Raw genomic sequence first — 18,425 nt, 5'->3', positions numbered from 1 at the left:
GGGGAGGTGTCGGTAATGCGGCCCTCGGGCCAACGTACTAGTCCTCATGGTCATTTGAGTTTGAGACCCCTGTTCTAGCCAGTCAGTTGAGTTTCTTGCAGAAAGGTAGTGAGCATTTGCTGGTCTTGTTTGGAACCAGTGTTCAAGTTCAGGATGAACAAGTGGCAATGCACTTAACATTGGCCTTCAGTTTGTAGTGTGTGGTATCTCTTGCTTAAATAGAAAGTATGATGCCACAGCCATGTTTGTTCACATGAACTGTGTTGTGTCTCCAGCATTCTTAACAGCCTCATTAACACTCACCAGTGTTGTCCTTGGTCAGTGGAGACTCAGTTCAGTTCAGAGGTGCTTTCACATGAGTTCACCTCCCAGGTGGGGGGCCAGAAGGCACCTTGCTCGTTCCTCCAGCTGCTCACTGTTCGCTCTGGCCACGGCTGTTCATTGTGGCACCGTTCACTCCACCACTCTGTTGCCAATGGCCCTGCGCCGTCACCTTCTGCTGCCACCTGCCACTGTGACCTTTGAGAGTTGGTCTCTTGAGGTTCCACCAGCTCTCAGTGATTTCAGCTGAGCTCTCAGTGGGGGAACCTCACTGCTAGTGCAGACTGGGCCGTCTCTTCCACAGAAACGCTGTCCCCACAGCAGGTCTAAGCACTTAGCCCTGATTATCAGAGATTTCAGCTCTAGTGGTCATTTAACAAAACAAAAGACCATCTATGGAGCCTAATCAGCTCTGTCTTTAAAGAGTGGAGAGGGGCAGGTCAAATAGTATTTGTGACTCAGGCAGACCATCAAGCAAAACACCTGTCCCCACCCTCTCTCTTGATGCCCTCAATCAGCACAGGCTAAGGACAGTTCTACTGCCCTTTACTCATATAATAAGAATAACAACATTTCATCCCCCCCCCCCCCCGACACACACACACACATTCAAGTGATTTGTAACCCAACCCCAGCCAAAATCTATCACTTTGGCAACACAGCTCTGTTTGCTGGATGCCTAGGTAGATTAGGTGTGAATGTAAATACAATCTGGTTCTGAAGCCTTTTCCCCCAGCCCTTAGCTCATCACTAGCTGTCAGGGAGAGCTCATTTAGACTTTGCTTATAAATCATAATTTGAAATTATTAGGTTGGCCAACATCACCGAAATGAATGTACTGACATGGTCATAAAAAACAACAGCCGTATAAGGAACCTAGTCTATGTTCATACTTTTCAAATCTATTATATTTTTTCAGATACACGTATTTTATCATACACTTTATATACTTTTAAAGTGCGTATTAATGTTTCAATTTCAATTCAAATTTCCAAACAATCACTAAATTGGCAACACTGTATGTAAATAGTTCACAAAACTAAGGGCGGGGCGGGAGGGGGGGTGTTGCGGAAATTCAGGGCAGGCGTAGGAAAATCCCTGTCCAAGTGGCAGATGCTGGAGCAGTGAATTGGTGTGAGGAAAATAAGCACATAACCTGAGATAGGCCATGGTCTGCCGGTAAGATCATAGGACTAGGAGCCAGAAGAACTAAGTTCTATTCCTCATTGTTATTGACACATAGATAATAATACTTATGCACCTCACAGAGGTGTTGTGGAGATTAATTAAGGCTAAACTATGGTCCAATGGATTTCAGTGGTAAAACTCTCATTAGCTTAACATAACATAAGAACAGCCGTACTGGGTCAGACCAAAGGTCCATCTAGCCCAATATTCTGTCTACCGACAGTGGCCAATACCAGGTGCCCCAGAGGGAGTGAACCTAACAGGTAATGATCAAGTGATCTCTCTCCTGCCATCCATCTCCACCCTCTGGCAAACAGAGGCTAGGAACACCATTCCTTACCCATCCTGGCTAATAGCCATTAATGGACTTAACCACCATGAATTTATCCAGTTCTCTTTTAAACGCTGTTATAGTCCTAGCCTTCACAACCTCCTCAGGTAAGGAGTTCCACAAGTTGACTGTGCGCTGTGTGAAGAAGAACTTCCTTTTATTTGTTTTAAACCTGCTGCCTATTAATTTCATTTGGTGACCCCTAGTTCTTGTATTATGGGAATAAGTAAATAACTTTTCCTTATCTACTTTCTCCACATCACTCATAATTTTATATACCTCTATCATATCCCCCCTTAGTCTCCTCTTTTCCAAGCTGAAAAGTCCTACCCTTTTTAATCTCTCCTCATATGGGACCCTCTCCAAACCCCTAATCATTTTAGTTGCCCTTCTCTGAACCTTTTCTAGAGCCAGTATATCTTTTTCGATATGAGGAGACCACATCAGTATGCAGTATTCAAGATGTGGGCGTACCATGGATTTATATAAGGGCAATAATATATTTTCCGTCTTATTCTCTATCCCCTTTTTAATGATTCCTAACATCCTGTTTGCTTTTTTGCACACTGCGTGGACATCTTCAGAGAACTATCCACTATGACTCCAAGATCTTTTTCCTGATTTGTTGTAGCTAAATTAGCCCCCATCATATTGTATGTATAGTTGGGGTTATTTTTTCCAAAAAGCTTGCGTGGGACCTGGGTTTAGCCCTTATTTTTGTTAAGCTCTTTGAGATACTCAGATGAAAGCAGATCATTAGAGCATTAATCACAAATGATGATTTATCACCATCGCCATACATGTGTGCTGATGGTGAAATCCTCCAATGGGATTTTGTTTTCATATTTTGCAAAATGTGAAACCTTTTCAGAGGACATTAGAGGGTCAACATGGTGTGAATACACATCTTGATATCTTCTAAAGGATGCTTCATGAATAAATGTTTGTGCTTGCCAGCGTGTGCACCAATCCCATTCCCCCAGCCACCCTTCAGATGTGCCTGGGGCCCTGCACTCTCAAAAGGCATACCCATTGTTTTCAAGGCATGACAACAGAGTGGAAGGAAATGCAGGGAGAGATCCATAAAGTCACACCTTCGCTGTATAGAAGCTTTAGCGCCTTGCATTTTAAGGAGCACATGCATGAATAAAGTTGCCTGACAGATTCTGGGACCTGTCTGACTGAAGACACACAATGACTCTTTTCATATTTAGGGGAGTCTAAATATTAAACTCTCTCTTTTTTCTACCTGATTTTCAGTGCATCCAAAAAGACTCAGGACACAGGAAACAAAGTAATGTAAAGGAGACTAGCTAAAAATATGCCCCTGTACAACAGCTGCATCTGTGTTTAAAATGTTTTCACTTCTCAAAACCCCTTTGTTACACAGACTGCACTAGTCTGTGATCTCTGTCCCTTAATTCCTCAGAGAGGTGTAAACAGAAATTCACTGTGCATGAGCTGGGGGAAGTCACAACAACCCATCACATCTGACACATGGGATAGAATCCCCAATATATACACTGAGTAAAGAACATACACAGGCATTAAGATTATTTCCAGTGTTGTGTAAATTGTCTTTCTTTTATATGGTGCAGCAATAATTTTTGTTGTGTTTACATTTATAATTATTGGACAGAACATTGGGAGTTTAAAAGAATGTGCTCAATAACATTACCAGTTGCAGACTAGACCTTGTTAACTACCACTTGGGATTTGTTCAAAGTTTGCATTCTTAGGGCCATGTTTTCCAGTTAGGCCCATGGGATGTGTGAAGAAATGGGAATTTTCTGTCCTATTTTTAGGAATTTATATGTGCCTCAGTTTCCTTCTATACTTTGCATTGCTACCTTGTGGGTGCAAAAGGGTTAACACTGCTTCTGGAACAGCTCAGGAGTTATGAGGTATGTGTGTCACTTTGCTGTGCTGGGTCATTAACAGGTTGCAACTAATCCAGGTCAACAAAGGATGTGAAGAGACAATAAGACCCCCACCCTCACCCTTTGCCCCACCCTGAAGACTGAACAGTTGACACCTAATAGAAGGAACTCCGCCCCCCAGGCAGAACATGCTAACTCAGCTGGAGAACAAAGGCAAAAAGGTGTCAGGTGGCTCGAATAAGGGCTGCCCTGTGGAGGGACTCACCAGTTCTCATCTGGAATGAAGGCAAAGAGCCAGAGCAGAACTGGAGTTGAAAACAGCTTTCATTGCATTGGCGTGGCCAGGACAGACTATGCCTTAACTTTTACTTTCCTGTGCTAACCTAAGAACTCTCAGATTCTGTAGCCAGGTGATTAATAAATTGTTACCTTGTTTTGAAAAGGCTGCCTGTGTTGCTGCAAGTACTCACTGTGAGCCTTGCGCTCTGACTGGGTACAGTACCAGCCTTTAGGGTTTCCAATTTTGGTTGGACGTATTCCTGGAGGTCTCATCACACGACATAATCTTTAATTAAAGATTAATCTTTCATTTCTGGAGACTCCAGGACAACCCTGGAGGGTTGGCAACCTTAACAGCCTCCTGTAGGTGTCTGGCTTGGCTGGATTTGCTGCAGATAGTCATGGAAAGAGACAGGGACCACTGGTGCCCAAAGGCCCAGTCTCGGAGTCTGAGAGACTACAGCCTGCCCTGTGGAACTGTGTGGTTCCCTGGTGCCCGGCCCACTAAAAGGGTCACTCCCAAGGGATGGGTTACAGGGTGGGGCATAGACCAGCCCTGTGAATCCATGACAGGTGGACCTGTGATAAGCAGCAGATAATGTGACATTTTTGTGTACAGGAACATGGATATGTGGTTTTTGCTCATGCTTCCATTCTCAAAATGTATGCACAACACTGGTATTGGTCTCAAGGGATCTCTACAGAGACTGCAGTCTGGCCAAAGACCGTATCTTTAGCTCATTGCAACACTGATATGCATTCTACGGGGATGAAATTTAAGGAAAAACCCATGCCTCGCAGGAACTACTCTCTACTCCTTAATTGGATTAACTGCAACTCAACAATCTCAGTAGAACTAGAGAGAGAAAGTTGGGTGGTCTCATCTCCATTTACATGTTCTGTACACATTTCTTTTCAGCTACTCACTCTTTCAATATAAAAATACTGTTTGAATTTTGGAATTAGATCACTTTCTCCCAGTTTTCCCAAGCTAGTGGGTAAGCTCCAGGGCAGTGCTAATACACCGCTACCTCGATATAACGCGACCCGATATAACACGGATTTGGATAGAACGCGGTAAAGCAGTGCTCCGGGCGGGTGGGGCTGCACACTCCGGTGGATCAAAGCAAGTTCAATATAAAGCTGTTTCACCTATAACGCGGTAAGATTTTTTGGCTCCCGAGGACAGCGTTATATCGAGGTAGAGGTAGAGGTGTATTGTGCAATTTGGACTGGCAGCACACTCATCCTCATATAGATCTGGATATCAGGGTTTTACCGTCAAACACAGAAATTATGATGGACACAGCTTGGAAAGCATCTGGTTGGCTTTCCATTGCTGATAAGTAAAGACATATCTCCTACCCACCCACACACTCACCTCCCAGGCACAGAGCATATGCCTTAGTCCCAGTTGTTTGTAGTCAATGAAAGGGTTATTTCTTAGGTGAGTGAGGGCCATGCTGAAGTCATATAGAGCTTCTTCATACCTGCAGTGCACAAGGATAGAGATGAAGATGAGAACTGAATCCCCAAATTTACAGGGAAAAGTATCAAGCTCAGGAACCAGACTAGCAAAGAGGATTCTTCTCTTCCCAACAGCCTGGGTTAGAGGAAGCTTCACTGGAGAAACATGCAGAATCACTAAATTTAGACTATTGCTTCCCTTTCTTCCGTGATGATCTGGTCTTATCCCACTGTCTGAGTCTGTTAACTTTTGACATCCAAAATGCTGTCCTGATACTGAGGAGATGGGAAAGTGGAAAGGCTAACAGTTCCTTGCTAACTGTAGAAACTGTTCACATTATGCTCCAGTTATGGGAATTGGGATCCCTTGCAATTTTATCCTAGCTAGTGTCCTTGCAGAAATTTCAGAGAAAAAGGAAGTGCTGAAGGGTAATGCTGATATTGGACAACAATTCCCAACTAAAAGGGAAGGGTCTGAGAAAAACCTGCAGCTGGCCTGTGCCAGCTGACTTGGACTCTCAGGGCTCAGGCCTGTTTAATTGTAGTGTAGACTTACAGGCCAGGGCTGGAGCCTGGGCTCTAGGGCTCTAGGAGTAGGAGGGTCCCAGAGCTCAGGTTGCAGGCAGAGCCCAGAAGTCTATGCAGCAATGGAACAGCCCCGCAGTCTGAGCCTGAGTCATAGAATATCAGGGTTGGAAGGGACTTCAGGAGGTCATCTAGTCCAACCCCCTGCACAAAGCAGGACCAATCCCCAGACAGATTTTTGCCCCAGATCCCTAAATGGCCCCCTCAAGGAGTGAGCTCACAACCCGGGGTTTAGCAGGCCAATGCTCAAACCACTGAGCTATCCCTCCCCCATGGGCCAGCTCGGGGTTTGTCTTTGCTGTGTAGACAAACAAACAATGTATGTATAAATACAGAGGAACTTCACTGACTACAAATGCAATTGCTCTGAATTAGAGCTGTGCAGAGGATGGAAGTTCTGCTTGGAGAACGAATTCCAGAGTTCTAATTTGACTTCATTCCAAATTTGAAAAATGTGAAGTTCTCTGCAAAGGAATTTTTGTTTCATTTCAAGTTGCTGAAAACGTTTCATTTCCATACAGAATTTTAAAAAATCAAAATGAATAGTCTTTTCAAAATGAAGAATTGAAATGTTTTGTTTTGACATTGTCTAAACCTTTCCCCCCTTTCTTCTTCCTAAATGAACTTCTCAACAGAACGGTACATTCTAACAGAATATGATTCCACTGACATTCCTCCAACCAGCTCTACTCTGAATTTACCCCAGTGTTGTTCAGAGCAGAATTTGGCTTAGCCATTTTGACCGACAGGAATGGCAATGGGCACCCTCCCTCAGCAAAGGGGAATAGCCACAGAGACACAAAGGTCACCCTATGGAGACAACTAAAATCATAATAGGGATGGGGGGAAGGGGAGTGAGGTATGTGTTGCTAGGAGCCCAGATGCCAGCTCATGCCAAGGCCCCAGGCCTCACTGAACACTGACACATGCACAGCTGGAAACCAGTCTAACTCACCTGTGTGTTAGTATTGTTAAAATATGACTTAGATTTATAAGAATGTGTTTATTGTTTAGACTTTATGAAGACTTGTAGGATGCTGCATGTATTAATCTTACTTATAACATCTGTACCCCGTAAGGGTATATAAGATTGTATGAGGTGTTTGCATTGTAATCATCCGTAATTGTGTAAATCATCAAACAGAAAGGAGCATTAATTAATGTAGAAATACTGGCTGCCTACAGAAGGTGTTAGGTCCTGCCCACCAAGAAGACCCACAAAGGAGCCATTGTGAAACTGTCACGCTGACTGGAGTGGCTCACGACTACCTCAGGGCAGACTGTCAGAAAACAAGGGCAGACACCCCAAACTGGTGGTGTGGACGATAATTACATTTCCTCAAGCCAGTAACAAATGTGAACTCCTGGATCACTCTTACCAGGCTCACCATGGAATCACAGATAGTCCCCTTAGACTCTCCAGTCTATCGTGCCACCCAGGCAAGCTGAACTTTGTGATAAAAGATTCTTTAAACCCCAGACCACACCACATCAGATTTCTCCCAGTCCCAAGAGACCAGTCACCCCAGATCAACTGGGACTACAGATCTTACACCAAAGACAAGGCTGGCAGCCAATTCTATAGTAAACTAACTATAGATTTATTAGCTAAGAAAGGGAAATAAGAGTTACTGAGGTTAAAGCAGGTAAAATATATGCACAAGTGAGTCACAGTTTGTAACTCCAAATGGTGTCAGTGATGTAATAAACTTCTGGTTTCCCCAAAGTCTTTCAGGGTACCCAGATTGTCCCTGGGGATCTCTGCTTTGCATCCAGTGCACTTCCCTGTAAGAGTCCAAACAGTCCAGACATGAAGAATCTTCCCCTGAATCCATTCTTATATCTTCTGACAGAAGACAAGCTGTCAGTGTCTCTTCCCACATGGGCTTTTCCTTTGATGATGGAGAGTGGGGAATGCACTTAGTCTATTGACCTTAAACCATCATACATAATGGCCACTTGCTTTTAAATAAGCGTTTTCTGTTAAAGTCCTTAAGTCCTTCCTTAGCATTTCACAAGATTTCTTTGATGGGTTATTAAGTTACAGAGGTGTACACAATGTAGATGTTTGCTATTATATTATAACAGGAACAGATAAGTGAAAACAATGCAAATAACATCCCATTGGTTTTCATGAAGTTTAAAAACCCAATACACTCATTCATCTAACTATTTCTTTGATCTATAATAATACACAAGTGAATTGATCTGAATACATTGTAGCATGACCTGGTCTGCCAGCCTCACTGAAACATTAAAGAACATACAACATTGCTTCCCCTCACACTCAGGGAGAGTAGACCTGCAGGTGAACTCATCCCATCATCTTGAACTCTGGGCGAAGAGAATATAAATCCCTGACAAGAAGGAACAGTAACTCTCTGCTGCTTGAACTCCGAGAAGTGAAAATTCATATGTCCCTTCATGCTTCAACCACCATTCCAGGGACACGCATCCATGCTGATGATGGGTTCTGCTCGATAACAACCCAAAGCAGTGCTGACTGACTCATGTTCATTTTCATTATCTGAGTCAGATGCCACCAGCAGAAGGTTGATTTTCTTTTTTGGTGGTTCAGGTTCTGCAATTTCCACATCAGAGTGTTGCTCTTTTAAGACTTCAGAAAGCATGCTTCACACCTCGTCCCTCTCAGATTTTGGAAGGCACTTCAGATTCTTAAATCTTGGGTCAAGTGCTGTAGCTATCTTTAGAAATCTCATGTTGGTACATTCTTTGCGTTTTGTCAAATCTGCAGTGAAAGTGTTCTTAAAATAAACATGTGCTTGGTCATCTGCTATAACATGAAATATGTGGCAGAATGCAGGTAAAATAGAGCCAGAGACATACAATTCTCCCCCGGGGGGTTCAGTCACAAATTTAATTAATGCATTACTTTTTTAGCAAGCGTCATTATCATGGAAGCATGTCCTCTGGAATGATGGCTGAAGCATGAAGTGCCATACAAATGTTTAGCATATCTAGCATGTAATACCTTGCAATACCAGCTACAAAAGTCCCATGAGAATGCCTGTTCTCACTTTCTGGTGACATTGTAAATAGGAAGTAGACAGCATTATCTCCCGTAAATGTAAACAAACTTGTTTGTCTTAACGATTGGCTGAACGAGAAGTAGGACTGAATGGACTTGTAGGCTCTAAAGTTTTACATTGTTTTGTTTTTGAGTGCAGTTATATAACAAAAAAAATCTATATTTGTAAATTGCACTTTCACGATAAAGAGATTGCATTACAGTACTTGTACGAGGTGAATTGAAAAATATTATTTCTTTTGTTTATCATTTTACAGTGCAAAGAACATAAGAATGGCCATACTGGCTCAGACAAAACGTCCATCCAGCCCAGTACCCTGTCTACCGACAGTGACAAATACCAGGTATCCCAGAGGGAGTGAACCTAACAGGTAATGATTAAGTGATCTCTCTCCTGCCATCCATCTCCGCCCTCTGACAAACAGAGACTAGGGACACCATTCCTTACCCATCCTGGCTAATAGCCATTAATGGACTTAACCTCCATGAATTTTCTAGTTTTCTTTTAATCCCTGTTATAGTCCTAGCCTTCACAACTTTCACAGGCAAGGACTTCCACAGGTTGACTGTGCGCTATGTGAAGAAGAACTTCCTTTTATTTATTTTAAACCTGCTGCCCATTCATTTCATTTGGTGGCCCCTAGTTCTTATATTATGGGAACAAGTAAATAACTTTTCCTTATTCACTTTCTCCACATCACTCATGATTTTATATATCGGTATCATATCCCCCCTTAGCCTCCTCTTTTCCAAGCTGAAATGTCCTACGCTCTTTAATCTCTCCTCATATGGGACCCGTTAAAACCCCCTAATCATTTTAGTTGCCCTTCTCTGAACCTTTTCTAATGCTAGTATAGCTTTTTTGAGATGAGGAGACCACATCTGTACGCAGTATTCGAGATGTGGGTGTACCATGGATTTATATAAGGCCAATAAGATATTCTCCGTCTCATTCTGTATCCCTTTTTGAATGATTCCTAACATCCTGTTTGCTTTTTTGACTGCTGTTGCACACTGCGTGGATGTCTTCAGAGAACTATCCACGATGACTCCAAGATCTCTTTCCTGATTTGTTGTAGCTAAATTAGCCCCCATCATATTGTGTGTATAGGTGGGGTTATTTTTTCCAATGTATATTTCTTTACATTTATTCACATTAAATTTCATTTGTCATTTTGTTGCCCAATCACTTAGTTTTGTGAGATCTTTTTGAAGTTCTTCACAGTCTGCTTTGGTCTTAACTATCTTGAGCAGTTTAGTATCATCTGCAAACTTTACTACCTTACTGTTTACCCCTTTCTCCAGATCATTTATGAATACATGAATAGGATTGGTCCTAGGATTGACCTTTGAGGAACACCACTAGTTACCCCTCTCCATTTTGAAAATTTACCGTTTATTCCTACCCTTTGTTCCCTGTCTTTTAACCAGATCTCAATCCATGAAAGGATCTTCCCTCTTATCCCATGACAACTTAATTTACGTAAGACCCTTTGGTGAGGGACCTTGTCAAAGGCTTTCTGGAAATCTAAAAACACTATGTCCACTGGATCCCCCTGGTCCACATGTTTGTTGACCCCTTCAAAGAACTCTAATAGATTAGTAAGACATGATTTCCCTTTACAGAAACCATGTTGACTTTTGCCCAACAATTTATGTTCTTCTATGTGTCTGACAATTTTATTCTTTACTATTGTTTCAACTAATTGCTGGGATCACCTCTAGAGCCCTTTTTAAATATCGGTGTTACATTAGCTATCTTCCAGTCACTGGGTACAGAAGCTGATTTAATGGACAGGTTACAAACCATAGTTAATAGTTCCGCAATTTCATATTTGAGTTCTTTCAGAACTCTTGGGTGACTGCCATCTGGTCCCGGTGACTTATTACTGTTAAGTTTATCAATTAATTCCAAAACCTCCTCTAGTGACACTTCAATCTGTGACAATTACTCAGATTTGTCACCTACAAAAGCCAGCTCAGGTTTGGGAATCTCCCTAACTTCCTCAGCTGTGAAGACTGAAGCAAAGAATTCATTTAGTTTCTCCAGAATGACTTTATCATCTTTAAGTGCTCCTTTTCTATCTCAATCGTCCAGGGGCCCCACTGGTTGCTTAGCAGGCTTCCTGCTTCTGATGTACTTAAAAAACATTTTGTTATTACCTTTTGAGTTTTTGGCTAGCTGTTCTTCAAACTCCTTTTTGGCTTTTCTTATTACATTTTTACACTTAATTTGGCAGTGTTTATGCTCCTTTCTATTTACCTCACTAGGATTTGACTTCCACTTTTTAAGAGATGCCTTTTTATCTCTCACTGCTTCTTTTACATGATTGTTAAGCCACGGTGGCTCTTTTTTAGTTCTTTTACTGTGTTCTTTAATTTGGGGCATACGTTTAAGTTGGGCCTCTATTATGGTGTCTTTGAAAAGTGTCCATGCAGCTTGCAGGGATTTCACTCTAATCACTGTACCTTTTAATTTCTGTTTAACTAACCCCCTCATTTTTGCATAGTTCCCCTTTCTGAAGTTAAATGCCACAGTGTTAGTTTGTTGAGGTTTTCTTCCCACCACAGGAATGTTAAATGTTATTATATTATGGTCACTATTTCCAAGCGGTCTTGTTACAGTTACCTCTTGGACCAGCTCCTGCGCTCCACTCAGGATTAAATCGAGAGTTGCCTCTCCCCTTGTGGGTTCCTGTACCAGCTGCTCCAAGAAGCAGTCATTTAAAGTATCAAGAAATTTTGTCTCTACATTTTGTCCTGAAGTGATATGCACCCAGTCACAATGGGGATAATTGAAATTACCCACTATTATTGAGTTCTTTATTTTGATAGCCTCTCTAATCTCCCTTAGCATTTCATCATCACTATCACTGTCCTGGTCAGGTGGTTGATAATAGATCCCTACGGTTATATTCTTATTAGAGCATGGAATTACTATCCATAGAGATTCTATGGAACATGTGGATTCATTTAAGATTTTTACTTCATTTGATTCTACATTTTCTTTCACATATAGTCCCATTCCCACCCCCAACCCCCCCCGCACGACCTGTTCTGTCCTTCCGATATATTTTGTACCCTGGAATGATTGTGTCCCATTGATTGTCCCCACTCCACCAGGTTTCTGTAATCAAAATTAATATACACTTTGATTTCAACTGCAACACAGAATACAATATATATGAAAATGTAGAAAAACATCCAAAATATTAAACAAATTTCAATTGGTATTCTATTGTTTAACAGTGCGATTAAAACTGCACTTAATGTTTTTAATCACGATTAATTTTTTTGAGTTAATCGCATGAGTTAGCTGTGATTAATCGACAGCCCTAGTAAACAGCTTTTCCTGGGGAGGTGGGATACCAGACTTGATAGATCAATTGTCTGATTTACTACGGTGACGTCTATGTTTCTTGTCTTTGCTCAATGGCTGGAAGATTCTGGATGGACCCAGATACCAGAGTTTTAGAGAGGGTGTATGTGCTATGTCTATAAGTTATATGGTCTTTAAGTTTATTAACTTTTGCCTTTGGGGTGTCTGAGTACACATACAATGCAGTATGGTAATCAGAGTCTGTGTTCTGTACCTTGCTATGCCTGTGTAGTGGGATGGTCACCCGCTCCTGCCTGGAAAGGCTTAAAACAGCCCTGGGAGAGGTCTGTGGCAGGGGAAAAGCTGGGCTGATTGGGAGGAAGCAGGCTGAGCTGGGGCCATACCGGCCCTATAAAAGGCTTGAGCCAGGCGCTCAAGCAGACAGGTCTCTCTCTGCATTCAGAGAGAAGGGCCTGGCTGCAGGGAGCTTAACCAAATACCTGGAGTGGAGCAGGGCTGAGGAAAGGCCAAGGGAGCTGGGGAGCTCTAGCCTAGGAAAACCCCAGGCTGCAGGCCTGGTAAGGCCTATTAGGTACTGGATTGCAGGGGGCAGCCCATGGGTCTGAACCCCTTTGCCTGTGATGAGTGGCTGATACTACAATCTGTCCCAGTGAATGGGGGCTAGATGGAGATTGGGCAGTAGCCAAGACTGAGGCAAAGTGGGGATAGTGGGTGGGGGTTCCCCTGGGAGGGGGAGACCCAGAACTGTGGGGGTACTGCCAGGGGGCAGCACCTAGAGAAAGGGGCACCGTGGTCCTGGGAGGGACATGGGGCCAGCAGCAAGGCAGATCACAGGCCTGCAGAGGGTGCTCCAAGGCTGGCAGAGCTAATTCCCTGAGATGACTCTCAGGAGGCGCCGCAGGGGTGAGTCTGCATGCTACAGCCACTGATTCACTGTGAGGCCTTGGGGAAGTCACTGCCTTTCTCTAAACCTCAGCTCCCTAACTGTAACAGGGAGATTATACTGACCAAAGATCTTCTGAGGCTTAACTGATATTTGCAAAGTGCATTGAGAACACTAGATAAAATGCACTTCAGAAGGGTGAAATATCATTAAAGAAAGAGAGGCAAAGAGTGAAATGAACAAGCATTACACTTACATTTCTAACTGCAGACAGACAAACCCTCTTTGAAAGAAGCCAACAGCTAGATGGTTGTCCTTGGTAACTGTTTTATCAAAGGCCTAAGAAGAAAAATACAGACATGACAAAAGTTAGCTAAACCACATAACAGAGCTGGTGCCTGAGAGATGTGATTGCAAGGCATTTGTTAGAGCGATGGAAGGGCATGGTGGCTGAAATCCAGGAGCAGTTCCTGTGTGGGGGAGAATGCATGTGAACCATCAAAATGATATCTTGCAGATTAGAACCAGTCCCAGGAGAAAGTGATGGAATGTCCCTAAAATAACCCTGTTAGGAATCAGGATTGTGGAATGCAGCTCAGGCTCCTGTAATCTGACGGCCTATTTGCCTGAAGCATAATTGGCTGTTCACGCCTGGAAGCACCTTGTATAGCCTGTTCTTGGCTACTGTGAGCAGACACAGGTGAGCCATGGGGAGAATCATTTTGGGAACCACTTGGTTTGAGAGGGGATCATTGAAAGCAGGTGGTGATAGGGTGGAGAGTGGGGGATGTGAAGGAGAAAATGGAAAGATTCCTCACCATGCACATAAAAGTCAGTATTCCTGCTTATCTTAAACCCACAGATGGGCCTACTTCCCAGATGAATAAAGGGAGCCATTGCATAGCTGTGGTAAACTTAGTTCATGGCAGTGGGTGTCAAAGCAGAACCCCATCCAGGAAGGTTATTTTAGTTAGTATGTGCTTTTGGAAAGTAAGGGGTGCATCTCCTTTACCATGATTTTAAATAATGACTCCAAGATCTATCTTGAGTGGTAACAGCTAATTTAGACACCATTTTATATGTATAGTTGGGATTATGTTTTCCAATGTGAATTACTTTGCATGGTGAGACTAATATAGTAATCCAGGAGCGCACATTTGTTGTTGGTTTGGTGATATCTAGTTACAGAATATACCACTAGTTTGGGGTGTCTGACTTGAGATTGGCCTCCCGGGTGTAACCACTGTGACAACTGCATAGATTTACCATTAATGAGCCACTATTAAGTCATAGTGGCATTGGAAAAACCACCAGTTTACTTAAATGTGCCATCACATATAAATCTAAGACACAGTTTTCAATGATCAAGGTCTTTACTGACTGAGGAAGGGGGAGAAACAGAATGTAAGAGAACCTGGCTTGTTCTCGGATTCATGAGCAGGAACGGAATTAGATTTGTCTGATATCAGGCAACCATAAATTCCTCTGAAATATGTACTGTAAGGTTTGTTCAGTAGCAAAGTATAATTTTCTTTTCCCCGTTCTATCTGCGCTATGGTAATTCAAATAATAATAACTAGAAAATCTCCTAAGAAATAATATAATGGCAGATTTCCACTTTCCATTCAGAGTTAACCATCTTTTCTCTTTTCCAGATAAAAGTAAACACAAAACACAAGATTCCTTTCCTATATTTTTGACTTGCTTTACTTTTTCTTTCTTTTGCTCACCTGCAAGGCTCCCTCGGGGTTCCCTGTTGAGAGATGCACACAGCCTATGTTGAAATAGATCCTGGAGGATGGCTCTTCGATACTGGAGAAGATTTTCAAGGCAGAATCCCAGTCCCCCTTATCCATAGCCAGAATTCCTTCATGCCAGCCTCTCACTAAGTCTCGATATGCCATTTTCTCTCTGTATACACAAATAAAACAGATTCCTCTCTAAAGTCCTTCAGGATCTGGCTATCTTGGCAGCTGCCTTAAAGCCTCACCCAGCTCTTTGCTGACAGACAGGTGCACCTGCCTGGAATTCAGGGCTAACAAGGAAGTTCAGCAGCCTCTAAGTCATACTTTGCTAAATACTCCCTTTATTACTCAATGGGTTCAGAAACACAAAGATTTCAAGGAAATGAGCAAAAGTAGGAGGAGTCAACCTAAATATTGACAGAGGAGACTGTTTAATCTCTGCCTGAACATAGACGGTGAGATTGCCATCTCAGTTGCACACACTTGTGTATAACCGAATGCAGGTCTGGCCTCAAATCTGTATAAAGCATATAAAACACAGATTTGTTCACCTATTGCATTGTACTCCCAGTATTTCACTGTATTTCACAAAGAAAAGGTGGAATGCATAAAATTAGATAGGAAGCACTTCTGGCCAGGTGCTCTGCCTTTCTCTGTGTTCTGCAAAGAGCCTGGTAAGCTTCTGGACACAGTCAAAAATAAAATAATCATATTAATATAAGACAGTAACTCCTCGCTTAAGGTTGTAGTTATGTTCCTGAAAAATGCGACTTTAAGCGAAATAATGTTAAGCGAATCCAATTTCCCCATAAGAATTAATGTAAATAAGGGGGGTTAGGGTCCAGGGAATTTTTTTTCACCAGACGAAAGAGTGTATATATATATATACACACAGTATAAGCTTTAAACAAGCAATTTAATACTGTACACAGCAATGATAATTATGTAGCTTGGCTGAGGTGGTGAAGTCAGAGGGTGAGATATTTCCCAGGGAATGCCTTACTGCTAAATGATGAACAAGCAATCAGCTGAGCCCTCAAGGGTTAACACATTGTTGTTAATGTAGCTTCACACTCTGCAAGGCAGAACAAATAGAGGGAGGGGAGACAGCATGTCAGACAGACAGAGATACACTGTGTGTGTGTGTGAGATGCGCATTAAGTATGCTGACCCCACTCTAAGTATATTGCCCTTTTATGTAGATTAGCAAGTTGAGACAGCAGCTGCTGCCAGCAAACTCCCTCTGTCCTGAGCCCTGTCGTGTCCCCCCCCGCCCTATGGAGATGGGGTAAGTGGGGGGCAGGAGCAGGGGGGAGGGGGATACCCTGACATTAGCCCCCCTGTCCTCCCCCACACAGCAAGCATGAAGCTCCTGGGAGCAGCTCCAAGGCAGAGGGCAGGAGCAGCACATGGCAGTGGGGGGGAGGGACAGCTGAACTGCGGGCAATTGATAGCCTGCTGGGTGGCAGCTGCACAGGGAACTTAGGAGAGTGGGGAGCTGATGGAGGCAGGGCTGGCTCCAGGGTTTTTGCCGCCCCAAGCGGCGGTAAAAAAAAAAAAAAAGCCGCTTTCAGCGGCAGCTCCACCGCGCTGCTTTCTTCTTTGGTGGCAATTCGGTGGCAGGTCCTTCCCTCCGAGAGGGACCGAGGGACCCGCTGCCGAATTGTCGCCGAAGAGCCCAACGTGCCGCCCCTTCCCCGTGGCCGCCCCAAGCACCTGCTTGCTGGGCTGGTGCCTGGAGCCGGCCCTGATAGGGGGGCTGCCGGGCCACCCTGGTTCCAAGCCCCCACCAGCTTGCTCTAACGGGATGCTCTTTCTGCAAGCAGTGGACAAAGCAGGTGGCTGCCAAACAACGTTATAAGGGAGCATTGCACAACTTTAAATGAGCATGTTCTCTAATTGATCAGCAACATTACAACGAAACAACGTTAACCAGGATGACTTTAAGTGAGGAGTTACTGTACAAAAATGTTACAGCCAAATGACTCACCACAGGATCCTAAACTTCATGCACAAAATATGTTCAAACTCCACATTTCACATGTAAATGTAGGATTTATGTTCATAATTTAAACATTAGGGTTCTGGCTGAAATCCAATAAAAATGCTTTCCAAAGCCAGTTAAGGTTGCTAAATGACAACAGTATAGTTACCTATCACCTAATTTAAGTGCCAACCACTTAAAATCAAGGATATGAATAGTTAAGGACTCTGAAATGTCACGCTGCCCACATAATAAGGAATCTGTTATTCCTATGCAGTATAAAAAAGATATATTTCATCATAACACAGCAACCTCCTTCAACAGCACAAGAAGGAGGGGCAGATAAACAGTTACTAAGCCAATTCAGCAGTAGGAGAGGTAACTCACTGCCCAATCTTCCTCTCTGGAATTTGGACCAGAGGAAGATAAGTCCTGGCTCCTTTGCCAGTTGAAGCCCTTTTCTTACTTGGAGAGACCCCCCACAAATTGTAAGCCTGCTGAATCCACCTGGAATATGTGGCTGCAAGGAGTGGGTGTGTGTTCTGAGTAACAAAAAGCCAATTTGATTAGGGACAAGAAGGGTACAGATAGGTCTCACTGTTTGTGCAGCTTTTTTGCATTGACTGATGTTGTGGCCTAGTGAACCAGTGGGTTCCTCTGCTTAGTGTTTTGGAATGACAGTCAAATCCTAGTCCCTCTTTCTGGGGATATTCAGGTTGAATAGCAGTATCAAGAGCCCATTTACAATTATGAAACATCTCCATTTTCTTTTCAGGGAGAGGAAGAACAGCTCTCCTTACATGCTGTTTGGAAGGTTTCTTTCCTGTGCCAGTAGCAACAGGTTCTGTCAAATAGCAGATCTCCAGCTGAGTCATTTTGTGGGGCACTTTATAAGATAAGAGACAGATCTTTCTAAGGGGCCATATCCTGTCAAATACACCCCAATCACTTATTGCTCATTTTACAAAAATTCTGCAGACTAGGAATTCCATAAATCATTGGTGTGCAAGAGCATCACCTGAGAACTGCTGCTGCTCTCCTTTCTTTTTGGCAAGAAAACAGTTCTGTCGATTAGCGGGTTTGGGAAGCCATACTTCTGTATTTACATCTCATATCAGAATTTGATATTTTTCCTGTGCTACTTATGCAAAGTCTCTTACAAGATGCTCTTAAGAAAACTAAGTAGTCATGGGATGAGAGGTGAAGTTTTGTCTCATTAGATATTGACAGCTAGGAGAAAACAAGAAGTTTGAACTAATGATTGATCTTCAAGATGGCAAAAGGTTAAAAGTGAAAAGAACAGGAGTACTTGTGGCAATTTAGAGACTAACAAATTTATTAGAGCATAAGCTTTCGTGGACTACAGCCCACAG

General features: G+C 43.0%; 1 protein-coding gene across 1 annotated transcript in view; it reads right to left on the bottom strand.

Moving 5' to 3' along the window:
- The window catches only part of NOXA1 (NADPH oxidase activator 1), a 39,141-nt gene extending 23,735 nt beyond the window's left edge, over nt 1-15,406 (bottom strand). Inside the window, exons 1-3 of the mRNA XM_034752042.1 lie at nt 15,054-15,406; nt 13,580-13,662; nt 5,381-5,489 (exon numbers count right to left, since the gene is read on the bottom strand). Coding sequence (XP_034607933.1) covers nt 5,381-5,489; nt 13,580-13,662; nt 15,054-15,227 — 366 coding nt within the window. The 5' untranslated portion in view covers nt 15,228-15,406. The remainder of the gene's footprint in view (nt 1-5,380; nt 5,490-13,579; nt 13,663-15,053) is intronic.
- Between the last annotated feature and the right edge of the window lie 3,019 nt (nt 15,407-18,425).

This window comes from Trachemys scripta, chromosome 17 (assembly GCF_013100865.1).
Source record: "Trachemys scripta elegans isolate TJP31775 chromosome 17, CAS_Tse_1.0, whole genome shotgun sequence".
Classification (NCBI taxonomy): domain Eukaryota; kingdom Metazoa; phylum Chordata; order Testudines; family Emydidae; genus Trachemys; species Trachemys scripta.
The sequence above is the reverse complement of the archived record's forward strand: the minus strand, read 5'-3'. Positions and strand labels throughout refer to the sequence as shown.